The 13,723-nt window shown below is 41.9% G+C and overlaps 1 protein-coding gene across 1 annotated transcript in view; it reads left to right on the top strand.

The window, feature by feature from the left end:
* usp54b (ubiquitin specific peptidase 54b) overlaps window positions 1–13,723 on the top strand; it is a 206,017-nt gene that overhangs the window by 148,541 nt on the left and 43,753 nt on the right. Inside the window, exons 13-15 of the mRNA XM_034193455.1 lie at window positions 1,238–1,624; window positions 1,778–1,896; window positions 1,997–2,155. Coding sequence (XP_034049346.1) covers window positions 1,238–1,624; window positions 1,778–1,896; window positions 1,997–2,155 — 665 coding nt within the window. The remainder of the gene's footprint in view (window positions 1–1,237; window positions 1,625–1,777; window positions 1,897–1,996; window positions 2,156–13,723) is intronic.

Here is a 13,723-nt window from a genome sequence, read left to right as displayed (position 1 = left end):
GCGCACAGATTAAGGTGTCACTCTGTGATTGCCTGCGGGGGGGGGGGCGCGAACCACACACATGCACATGTCGGGGGATGGAGAGTGGGTAGGAGCGCACGACACACGCACATGTGTTGTGGGGGGAGCCGACACTCTGGCATGTCACATGTGCACTTAGCAACTCCACAGTTATGGGTCACTTAGACAAATTTCACATCCAGATCAACAGTGATTGTCTGCTGACTGTTTTCGTGATGATAGTACGAATGGCCACACATTTTCTAAGTGCCAAACGAGCGGTGTTAGATGTTCATGTTTGTCAGCTGGAATTTGGCCGACACCCGCCGCGAGAGGGTTCAGTGGGTTCTCACAGCGCACACTCTGTCTTTCAGCCACTGGTGTGCGCAAATAGTTGTAGCAACAGGTGTACGAGCTGTTCGAGGCAGCTACAAATTTGCACATTTTGAATACAATTCCTGCTTCATGTGCACTTCGTGTGCACTTCGACCAAATTCACACATGCCCTGACTTGTTACCTGATATGACATGTAGGAAAAAACAAATTATGGATGGATAGCAGCAAATTACAGTGAAATTTTGTGTTGAAAGTGTTAATATGATGCCAGTGTAAGCATTATTATCACCTTCCAGAACTAATGCGTATGTGATGTAACACACTATGGTGGTATCTTTATCATATTTTGGGGCTTTTCTAACTAGGGGGCAGGATAATGCATTATATTTATGCAGCAGTACTCTTTAAATGAAATTTCAGTCTCCAGAGACCATCTTCATTAAATAAAGGTCAATTGCATTCAACAAACTATAAAGGGTTGAAGCTTAATGACCATTTGGCTCATTGCTGAAATTTAACATCTTTTAAGATATGTATTTTTAACAATGAGAACATTTCCAGTAGCTTTCAAAAATCTGTTCTCTCAAGCTTGTAGCTCATTGGGACTACCGTTGGAATACTGTTATGTACCCGGATTTGATTCCCTGTCATGCTACCTGCTGGTGTTGTCGGACAAGACTCTTCATCTGCCTTGTCCCACTCCACCCAGCTATGGATGGATATCAACCTTTGGTGGGGAAGTAACCTGAGATGGACTGGCATCTGATCCAGGGGGGAGTTGGAGACTCTCATCTGGGGATAAGTGCCGGTACCAGTAGGTCTAAGGGTCAACAGTATACAGGACTTCTTCTCTCAACCTCTTCCTTCCATTTCTTAATCTCTTCCATGCATGCTCTCCAGTTCTTCTGGAGGTCACTACAGGCCAACCTGGAGGCCCAGAAGAGAGGCTCTAAATATCGACAGCATCTTCACATGCCAGAGAGGCTCCTTTTTGGGCTACAACACCGTACCTGGGCCACCTCTCCAACAAGAACCCCAGGACTCCGTCCCTTTGGCAGGACCTGCTCTACCAACACAGCCAGGGTTAGAAGACGTGGAAGGGAGGGAAAAGAGGGAGCTGGAGGCGGAGTTTGGGCTGGTCGGACAGCCCAGGTCTCTGAGCAGCGGTCGGACAATGGGTCCCCCTGCCCCTCCACCTCTGAGAGGGGTGGAGCACCAGCCACGTCTAATTCAGAGGATGGAGAGTGGCTACGAGAGCAGTGAGAGGAACAGCAGCAGCCCTGATAGGTGAGGAGCATGTTAGTTACACTTGCTGTTTCTGCCTTAGATCTTCCCTGTTGTGGTTTTTCTGTGCATTAACAACAACAAAAAAGTAATGTTCCATGAAGTGGAATTTTCCATGCACACATTTATTGGCTCAAACGCACACTTTGGTTTCAGAGAGGTGGGACAACAGAAGCGGGTGCTGATGTCAGGGCCTTCATGGCGCTCTGTGCCAAAGTCAAAAAGCAGCGGTGCCATTTTGCAGGAGTTACCTTCACAAAGCCGCAGCAGTGCAGGTGCTGTATGCACACTCGCATTGAATTGATTTGTGTTTGAAAGAAAAAAAAAAAACGGTTTTCTTTTCTTTCCCAATCACTGTCTACGTCTTGCGTTCAGGCTTAGGGCGCAGTGAGCTGGATGAGCTGCAGGAGGAGGTGGCGAGGAGAGCTCACCAGCAGGAACAGCAGAAGCGAAGAGAGGCAGAGCGGGAAGCAGCCATGGGATTCAACCCTAAACCCAGCAAATTCATGGACCTGGACCAGCTCCAACACCAGGGTATGAATGAAAGTGGGACACAGACGGATATAAAATGGAGGGAAGAACGGAGATAATGGAAGTATGGGAGGTCACACTGTAAGATTTTCAGGGCTGCAGGAGTTTAACATAAAAATACACGAGGCGGATCCTTTATTTAAAACTGCACAAAGCAACATTATGTGCTTGTAACTCCACTTAGAGCTTTACTTTTAAATGAGTGGTTCACACAAATTTAAAAGACATACCCTTGATCTAAATCTATTAGGAAGCTACTACCTAGCTGTTACCGCAGTACGTACTCAAAGTAAGTGAGTAGTACATATACAATTCAGACATATGGTATTTGCCCCGTCGGAGGACACAATGCCAAGCATCCGCCCACCCCCTTTTTTGAAGAAAGTTGGCTAAACACCCACCTGAAATTAAATAAAATTGCATGGAATACATCTAATGAATGAGAAAAGGACTAACAGTTGACACAGTCAGGTGAGTTATTTTTGATATATTTTTATTTGTGATGAATTTAGATATTTTATTTAAATTGGCATTCAATGTGCATGATATTGGCCATTCTAGTGCATTGCGCTCCTCCCTCCCCCCACCCCCAGGCAGAATTTTGAACACCACTGTCTTACCTGTCCTACCTAACCTGCATTCTGTGAAAAAAAAATCTCTTTTGCAATGACAGACTTTTTTTAAAGGGTTCCTGATGTATATTTGAACAATGCCTTGGCACCTTGGATGCTGCTACCTTTTCCATGTACTATGTCCGCTGTCATCTTTGAATTTTCTTTGGAATCAATTCTTCTTCAGTTACCAGACTGCCACTTCTGCCTCATGGGATAGTATTTTGTGGTCTGTTTAGGTACTATTGAGGTAGTAGATAATCTGGGTACAGTTCAACTTCTATTAAATGCCTACTGAGTATTTGAATACCCTACAGATCATGACGCTCTAATTGTATGTCTACTATATAGTAAGGTAGTATGAGTATGCGAATGTAGTCATACTCTCCTACAAAAGTTTGGTTCATCTACTGAGATTTTGCGATAACTAGCTCAGACATTAACACAACCTAGTACATTGGAGATAAATGGAATTCAGTTTGGTGCATACAAAGTAATATTATTAAAGTAAAAAATTGGTAAATGGACTGCATTTATATAGCACTTTTCCATCTGCATCAGACCCTCAAAGTGCTTAAAGAGTTTGTATTTCCATAAAATTGTGTAAAACGTGGACAGTAAAAAACATAGTGGATGAGTGAATGAATCACTCCATCCCAATGAGTTTGTGTCGACAGTGAATCAAAAACAATCAATTATCATTTTCTAACTCACAAAATTACATTACAAGAATATATCATGGGAGCAAATGCTATTGTATCTGGTGAGGTTTGGTGCACTAAATTTATGGAAAAACGCAACATTGTTTTGCCAGTGCAATATCCCATAGATGTGCCGGCCACCTGCTGGATAGTTTAACGAAAGCTGAATCCTGTACTCGCATGTTGTAATTCCCTGCGCGTTCCTCTCAAAATTCTGCCTAAATGGGGGGAGTAGGCAGCTGTATGGATGCGCAGCCAATATTGCATTAATTGGATCACTTACCCCTTTATATATTTCAGTAAAATGTCTAATTTAATCACAAAAAACTCACGGTGTTTACGTCGAGACAGTGTCAGATTCATACAACCTTGTGCGCACCTCACGTATTTTAAACTCTCAAAATGACATCATTGTCATGCCACTACTACTAACTGCAAATTAAACAACCCTTGCCTGCTTGTGTAAAATAATTAATATATTTTTTAAAAATCCCCATGCAAAACAAAACTTATGGTGGGTCACTCCATGCATTTATGGCACTTGGGAAAGGCCAGCGCACACTGATGACATTGTCACAGGTAAGACACAGAAGTGATGAAAAACCTATATTTTTTTGCTTTTTATGATGTGTTGAGGTCATTAATTAATTAATTTTATTTGGGTGGGTGTTTAAACAAAATTAATAAAAATGTATTTAATTTAGTGTCAGCATTTAACCAGATTTCAGAAAAGAAAAAAAGGGGGGGATGGGAAGATGCTAGAGCGGGGGGAGTTCCAACATGCAAGTACAGTAAATGATCAAAAACGGTGAACGAGAAACATGATGCCCAATATCCTGGCAAAAACAGACTGAAATATACAACAGAACCAGAAATTAAAACCCGTATCAAAGAATATATAAATCAGGATGGTGCCACAACTTTGCATCTGTGCTGCAAATTAGTGATGGTAAGTTGAAACAACTGCTTTGAAATGCTTCAAAACCTTTGCAACACAAGATTTTTGAACATTGATGTGAAAGGTAAGACTGCGGGTGCTGTGCCACCACATGGTGAACACTGACACCTGCTGGACTGTTCAGGAATGTGCATCTGTGTCAGTTCTAAATTAATATTTTAAAAGTCTGTAGGAGCTGTACGTGCACTAGCACATACTGTACCATCATTGCGCATTTGAAAAATAAATGATTTTTAATTTTGTGCTGCTGCACATCTCTCTGGCTTTTGGTTGATGCAGATAATTATGTGTGATTAAACAATGCAGGGGCTTTTTCACATACAACATGCAACAGCATTTCGTCTGCGAGGGACATTGAAAGAAGCTAATTGATGGAATGTTCTCTTTAGGCTGAACCACAACACAATAATAGAGCACTTAGAAAACTGAAAGATTTATATCAAAGCACACGTAATACATTACATTATCCTACCAGTGGGCAGCGTGGTGGTCAAACAGTTTGTTGCTTCCAAACCAGAAATGTCCGGGTTTAAGACCCCCCCCATTCTCCACATAATGTGGCATTGGGTCTGGAAGGGCATCCTGCATTTCAGGTGTCTGTTAGCACTTGATTGGCTGCACACCTGAATGAGTTAATCAACATGTGGCAGAGCAGGGAAAGATGGAAAATATGTACGTCAGGTGGTCCTTGAGGACCATTTTGAGAACCATTGCAGTAGAGGTAATATCCTAGGCTAGAGTAACAAGGTGAAAACTGTTTTCTCCTAGGCTTCTACTCTGTTTCCTGGTACCGGCTTAGTAAAGGTCCGGTCACACGGCGTTAGCTGAATGAAGGAAAAAAAGTCACAAAGCCCCAAATCGTCGAGGAAAAAGTGGACGAATCAGCCGGCACTTCTCCCATTACCGAAAAGCCTGCGAATGCAGAGCGCAAAAAAGAATGAAATGAAACCGAAACTAACAAAAGAAAAATGAAGCGAACGGCGACCTTGATGCTTTGCTGCTGCGAGAGCTAGTTGTCTTGACAACAGATCTGTCTTCACTACAACAGTGTGTGTGCACACATGCACATTGCAGCCAGAGACGGCTGCAACAGATAAAGTAGCTGATCAAAAGTTCTTGCCGCTATTGTTTCTGTATAACAATGTTGCTTTTTGTCCCACACATGGATGAGTCACATTCAGCTCGTCGGATCTTTAGTTATTGATCCGTTCAGAAGTCGTCAATATTCATGCAAGTCGTCAGACTTGGGAGGTTTGACGAAGTTGGATGACAGTCACACGGAGCGCTGACGGTACATCAACTACGCAAATGATGAGGAACCGTCAAGACAGAAAGCAAAATGGAATACGGACGAATTGAAGTTGTCGTCGGGATTCGTTCACATTTTTCAACAGTTTGAAAATTCTGACAAAGCGCCAGCTACAGGAATGAAGATGGACGACAGTTAAACGACGTCTCTGAAAGTCAACGCAAGTTCAGATTTCTTGTTTCGTTTTGGCTTTGGTGTCCTTTGTTTGTGCCGTGTGACCGGGGCTTAAAGTACTGCAAACACTGTGACGTGTCTCTGAACGTACCTTGAGATGTTGCTGTTCTCACAAATTTGATCTGATTTGTCTTCCATCCTTTTTAATTCCTGAATAAATCTTAACTTATGTTTCCTAATAGTTCTGTTTATGCAGATTCTTGGAAGTGTCAAATTGACTTCAATTGAATCAGCGCTGATCAAATATTAAAGGCTCAAATCACGGCTGAAAAAATACACGTTGAAAGAGAATGAATCATTACATGCTTACTGTGGATTATCATGAAGAACCAGGACATTAGAAGAGGGAAAGTACATTACTTTTGAGTTGTTCAAGTAGAATTTTACAAGCATTTACACAATAGAAATTAAATAACTTCCATCTCCACTGTGAAATTTCAATTTCAATTTATTTTCATTTATATAGTGCCAAATCACAACAAGGTTGCCTCAAGGCGCTTCACACAAGTAAGATCTAACCTTACCAACCCCCAGAGCAACAGTGGTAAGGAAAAACTCCCTCTGATGAAGACACCTCAAGCAGACCAGACTCAAAGCGGTGGCCCTCTGCTTGGGCCATGCTACAGACACAAATTACAGAACAGTTCACAAAACAAACATATTTGATGTATTTGATGACGATTCAATTCCTCACAATGTGATACAATGCGATTTGGTGTGATATGATGCAATTCAACATGATGCAAAGAAATAATACCAAAAATTTTCATAGAAAATTAGAAGCTGCAATTCAGTGTGGTACTATGGTATTCTTCTTTTTCTTCTGATTCTACTAGAGGTAGATTTGTTTTACTCCTTATAAGCAGCAAATTTACCAGATTTAACATTAAGGAACAGCATTCGGTTCCCTCATATGTGGAACCCGTTTCATCACACTGTCAGAACTTAAAACAGTAAACAGTAAGACAACATCACTCTCAATGAGTGACTTAAAGTGAGTCACTCATTGACAGAGTACTGCCTTGGCAAAAGTAATTTGAGATACTTTTCTCACAAGTTTTGCTGGAGCTCGGTTAACAATCTGCCTCAGAAGAATATGAGTTATGGGAGCAGCAGTCGCCACAGCATTTTTTACAAATGACCTGTGTCTTGTCAAGTTTCCCATCTTTTTTTAAAAAACAAAGTATCTCCAAACACCTATTTAAATCTTTTAGGTGCATCAAAACCTCTTCCAACCACTTGCTGTGGTTCTCGCGTACCTCCATGTTTGTTGCGGTAGAAATGTGCCTTCTGGCTTCCGTCCATGTTCAAAACACAACGCGAAGTACATTCAGCGTGCCTCGGAAAAAATCGATGCAATGCATCACGATTTCGCCCGGCAATTGAATCGATGCACACTGAATGAATCAATACACTCGCTTCGCACACATTTGTATCTAGATACTGATTCGTATCAATTAATCACCGCACACACACACACACACACACACACAAATTAATCACCACATGCCTAGCATATACCACATGGTGTCTATACTGACAGTAAAGCACAATGCCCCAATACAATACAGTCACGGTCAGAATTACTGGCACACCTATATGTTATGTATAAAAAGTAAGTCCTTTTGGCTGCTCTCTTATTTTTTTCCCCATTCGAGGTCGCCACCAGTGTTGCCACACTTACTTTATTAGTTACTTTTTTAGTTACTTTATACAGTTACTTCATTTGCAGCTGTATGCAGTTACTTTAATAGCAGCTGCGGACAACTTGTAACTAATAAGGTAAGTAGTAATCTAACGTGGTTACTATTAAGATTGATTAATTAGCAAAGTAATTAATGGTTACTTTTCTGAGTACTCAGTCTTAAGAGGATTTTCTTAAAAAGAAGATGTGACATTTCAGGTGCAGTCTGCCAGCAGGTACATGAGAGATACAAGCCTAGATTTGATCTGTTTTGTTGTATGAAAATCCTTTTCCACTATACTTCACTATGAGGCTGTGAGTGGTGGTGCAATAGACAAAAGTTGCACTATGCACAATTTTCTCCAATCACAGTCACAAAAACCTGTCACTTATTCAGAGTTGTCTTGGGTGTCTTGGTGGCTTCCCTCACTAGTCTCCTTGTTACACGGTCACTCAGTTTTTGAGAGCTGCCTCCTCCAGACAGATTTACCATTCTGTTTGCATTTCTAAAAGACTGATGTAAATAAAGTCCAAGACATATTCAGTATTTTGGAAATGTTCATGTATCCATCCCCTGATGTGTCTAAAGAAAACTGGCTGTAAAAGTGACGATTTACTGTAAATTCAGCAAAGGGTGCCGATAACTGTGTCCAACATACATTTTATGTCAGAATTTTTTGTTTCACTTTGAGCTCATTTTGTTTTGTTGTTGCCAAATCACTTTGGACATTTTTAAAAATATTTTGTTGAAACAGAATTGCTTTGTTTGCATTTATTTCTTGCCATATATTAAAATGTGTACATAAAATATAGCAGTGCCAGTAATTCTGACCATGACTGTTTGTAATTCCAAGACTTTGGAAAACCCTTGGCATATACCGTGGTAAATATAGCGAATGAACAGATGTGCAAGAGTGTGCGTACCGCTACACAACCCCGCAAAAAGGAGTTTGCATGCATTTAGCCGCAAAAGAAATCAGCATTTGTGTCCTGTACATTCCGGACATTCACAGAGTGGGTTGTTTTGGATTTCAGTCTCACCTTTCGCTCACACAGAAATAAAACTGGACAAAGCAATTATTTTGCAGTCGTGGGGGTTTTACTGTTGTAGTCTGGTTATATTTTACTGCACATTACACTCTTTTCCAGAGCAGCTTGAAGGTCATGTTATCATGTTTTCTTCTGTGCATTTTTGTGACCTCCTCTTCCTCCTTATCTCCATCCTTTCATTTGTTTCTCCATTTGAAGTTTGTAGAAAATTGCATATGCCTGTGGATGTTCCTGTAGTAGCTGGGGAGCTTATACTGCAATTAAGTTTGGGCCCAATATTGTAAGATCCCCAAAATAAATTATTGCACAAAGGCTGTAAAATTCCAAATGTATGATATGATATTTTTGAATGTAGACTTTTCTACATCTAGCACAGTGCTAACAATGAATTAAAAGGATGAAATAAATGTCAAATTCAAAGAATGATTTTAGGTGACAAAATACTTCCTCAAATGAAAGGGTCACCACAGCCACAAGTTTTATGCTGGATCCCCATCCTGACACAACTCCACATTATATTGGGAGAAATGTGGCAGGGATGGGTTTGAAACAGGAACTGACTGCACTGAAACCAAGTGCACTAACTACTTGGCCACAGAACAACTGGATCAGAATTATGCCAGTGCTGAATAATGTGTTTTGTTTGAATATATCAATTTGGTGATAACACTGCATTTTTGTGTAATACTGCAGCTTTTTACCAATCTCCTTTGTTGTTCTCTACATTGGGGTCCTCTGACAAGGCTTTACAGTACAATCTGGCCATGACAGACCCCACGGTGAAGTCACCGTTTGGTCATACCCTGATTATGTAAACGCTAGAAGTACATGCACTAGAGCACAATTTAGCCAGCCTTCAAGACATACACTGTTCTTTACAGACCTCACAAGAGAGCATCATTAAATAGCTTGAGTTGCTGACTAACCATCAGCTGACACTGGGAGGAGCTCATGCAGCTCCTAAGTTGGTGGCAGCATCAGCGTCCCAGGGGGCCGCTATCATCAGGAGGGCTTCTCTAATAACGCACACTGAACCTTGTCTTTCTCCCTTTGAACACTATGATGGTGATTCTGACACTTCCCGTCCTTCCTGTCCCTTTGTGCAATGACTTTTATCCTCCAGCCCCGTTTGTACCCAACAGACACCTCCCAGGTAGTCTTTATAATTTTCCACTTAAGGGGACATGCCAGGTAGCTGGTGAGGACCAGAAATGACTGGGAATCTTCCATCTGTAAAATGGCACATACCTTCTCACCAACTATGCGTAAAGTGTTCCGAGTACGGAGCACCTGTGTGTGAAGCTGTGCAGGGCCTGCTGTCACTATGTCAAGGAGCTGGTAGAGTGTGGCAGTAGCTGGAAATCCTCTGCACTGTGTGTGATGCCTTCATCTTGGGTGTCTCCGATCAGATGAAGGATCACCTTGACCTTCTCAATGTCTCTTTGAGCTTCAGTAAAGTGGCATCAGCCACGAAGACTGACCAACACTTACATCAACGCAAGCTGGAGCACTCACTCTCCACCCCGGCCAGTGGTGATGCTCATGATAGTGCCATTCATTTCTCTTTCCAAGCTGTCCTTTCTGGTTCTACTCTCCACAGACGACCCAGTACAGGTAGGATGGTCCCACTTGAGTTCAGAAGAAAACCAGTGAAGTGTGAAGACAGGCTTCTGACCACTACATGACTGGATGTTCACTAAAAGGTCAGGCTCATCATTAAAAGGAGCATGATGAGCCGTACCTCCACCAACTCCTTCCCCTGTCAACCCATCATGGCAGCTCCTTTGCATGCACCATCCAGTACTTTGTACCTCAGTGTTTTCATCTACAAGAATCTTGCAAATCAGCTTCGAGGCGCTGGGAGAGCCCCACCACATCAACACTTTGTACCGCTGGTTGTCGATGGTATTGAGCTATCAGACTGCTCGTCTCCAGCTCACTATGCCAGGTAACCATTCTACAACTTCATGTAATTAGGTCCCCTGATGCTCTATTCGTGGCTATCAATGACTGCGGGTCCATGACCCATGAATAGAATGGTTTACTGGAACTGCTTACAGTACTAGTCAAAAGCTTAGACACACGTTCCCATTCAGTTGAAACTTTTGACTGGTAGTGTATATGTAAGTGGCCTCCTCGATGCAGCCCTCTCTGTGTTATGCATGAATTACAGTTTGAACCACAGCAGCTGACAGTCTCAGTGCCTTGATTCACAGGCTCCCCCCTAAGTACCTGGATTTGTAAGAGTTATTCAATAAAACTACGGTAATAACATTACCTCCACACCGACCCTATAACTAAGTCATGGATCTCCTCTCAGGGGCAACAATTCCCAGGGGTTTACTATATTCTCTGTAGGGACCTGAGCTCCAGGCTTTGGACAAGTATATCCAGGAGGAGCATTCGGCAGGAATCATCCACATCTCCTTTTCACTATCCAGAGCTGGGTACCTTCTTCTTTGAGAAGGAGGCCAAGACTCTCAAGATCCATCTAAGCATTGATTACCGAGGATTCAATGACATCACGATTAAAAAAAGTATCGTCTGCCACTCACCACGTTGAACTTCTACAAGAAGCTACTATCTTTAGTAACCTTATCCTACGTAACAGTTACCATTTGGCCTACATCAGAGATGGTAATGAGTGGAAAACCGCTTTTAATACCCCAAGTTATGAATACCTGGTGATGCCTTTTTGATTAACCAGTGCACCCATAACTCGCACCTAGAACTTGGTGAATGGCATATTACACGAGATGCTTAATGCTGTCTCTGTGTGTCTAGCTAATATTCTGATTTTTTTTCTTGGAGAAAATCAGAATATCATCTAGACATGCACTTTAAGGTCCTCCAGCGGTTATTGAAAAATCAGTTTATCAAAGCTGAAAAATGTGAAGTTTTGTGATCTTCCTCGGCAAGGTGGGCATCTCTGTTCGTGCAGTGGTGAACTGGCCTGCTCCTGAGTTTCGCAAAGAGTTTGCCAACTTTTATTGCTGCTTCATGCATACCTGTGGTACATCTATCCACCACCTCATATCTACTAATGTATCTCTGGACTCCCACAGAGGAACTTGTTGTTCAAGCGTTGAAGGCCAAGTTCACCACTGCCCCATTCTTACCATCCCAGAATCAACCGTCCAGTTTGTGATCAGGGATGATGTTTTTGATGTGGGACTGGGGGTGACTCTCTTGCAGCATTCTGCTATAGGAACAATGAGATGCACCCTTGTCCATTTCTCTCAAAGAAGTTGTCGCCAGCAGAACTCGAGCATTATTTGGGGAGCCAGTGTCCACCAACCTTTCTCGGTTCCCTGTCTACCCTGGTCCCACCGCTTAGTTGATTTTACCATCGGTTTGTCTCCCTCTAAAGGGTACACCGATATGCTTAATTTTATGGACTGCCTTTCAAAAATGGCCCATTTCAGTCCTTTGCCCAAGCTTCCTTCAGCCAACGAAACTGCCAAAGCAATGGTACAGTATGTGTTCTGTCTACACGGACCCCCCACGTCGATTGTCTCCATTTGAGGTCCCGGTTTATTTCCAAACTTTGGCAGTTCTGCAGGCGGATTGACACCACTGTCAGCCTTTCTTTGGGCTTTGAATGGCCAAACTCAACACTTTTGTCAGGAATTGAAGCCTCTTTTGTGTTGTCTCATGTCTTGGCAGCTCTCTTTATGGGCTTGAGAATTTGGTTTGGGTTGAATATACTCACAGTATCATCCACTGGTTTGATCCATGATCATATACATTGTAGCCACCTCACCTAGTGGAGGGACCGGGTAACGTTGTAGCATTAATCATTGGCTTATCAGTGTGCAGCCAACAATGTGTGTGTGTGTGTGTGTGTGTGTGTGTGTGTGTGTGTGTGTGTGTGTGTGTGTGTGTGTGTGTGTGTGTGTGTGTGTGTGTGTGTGTGTGTGTGTGTGTGTGTGTGTGTGTGAGAGAGAGAGAGAGAGAGACTAGTGCAGAGTTGATATTAACTGGTATATGGGGAAAAAAAAATACATAGTTGGCAGTATTTCTTAAATGGTCATTGTACCACTAAAGTACCAACAACTACAAAGTAGGCTGATTGCATTGTTTTGTCATTATTTTGAACCTATATTTAAAGTGTGTTTTTGTAACACACTGGGCAGGTGCCGTGTTCATTGTCATTCATTCCTCTGTAACTTTTTTCTTTTTGAATGAGGTTTCTGGCACATTAAGGAATCATTGAAGGTGAGTAGAGTGCTTACCGGTTTGATTTTTAAAAAGACTGAAGTGAACTTTTAATGTTGGGCATTTTGCAAAAAAAAAAAAAAAAAAAAAAAACACGCCTGGATGAAATTGTTTGCAGATTTCAAAATAGTCTAAATATTCCAGGGTGGTGACCAAATGGTTAATGCACTTGGTTTCCGTGCCAAAGGTTCCTCGTTCGAAAGCAACCCCTGCCACATTCCTCCATGTAATGTGAAGTTGCGTCATGAAGGGCATTTTACTGTTGGAGCTAAATGTATAGCGATTTCCAAAAGTAATTGGACAGTGAGACAAATTTTTGTTCTTGTAGTGTAGACCTTTTGCATTAATTCAAGAGATTTAAGTAAATATTACATTAATCATTTAGGAATTAGTTATTTGTATACACAGCTTCTCCATCTTCAGGGCTCGTATGTCAATGGACAAACTAAATGTAAGAATTATTATTAATGCCAGTCATCCTTTACAGCCAGTTTTCATTATATAACTCTGGGAATGGTACATAAATATTTCCAAGGCATTAAATATGTCTTAGACTTGATTTAGAAATACAAATACAGTATGGTATTGTGCAATAAATCTGCCTGAAGTAGGCAGATGTCAAAAACTATGCAAGAAGGATACATGTGAGTGAAGCTTTCAAGACACCCATAGGCTTCTAAATGGACTGTATTTATATAGCGCTTTTCCATCTGTATCAGATGCTCAAGCACTTCACAATAATCCCTCACATTCACCCCGATGTCAGGGTGCTGCCATACAAGGTGCCCACTACACATCGGGAGCAACTAGGGGATTAAGGACCTTGCCCAAGGGCCCTTAGTGAGGCTGGGGATCCTCTGGTCTTA

This window comes from Thalassophryne amazonica, chromosome 18, assembly GCF_902500255.1.
Source record: "Thalassophryne amazonica chromosome 18, fThaAma1.1, whole genome shotgun sequence".
NCBI lineage: Eukaryota > Metazoa > Chordata > Actinopteri > Batrachoidiformes > Batrachoididae > Thalassophryne > Thalassophryne amazonica.
This window is presented reverse-complemented; position numbering and strand designations above follow the sequence as displayed.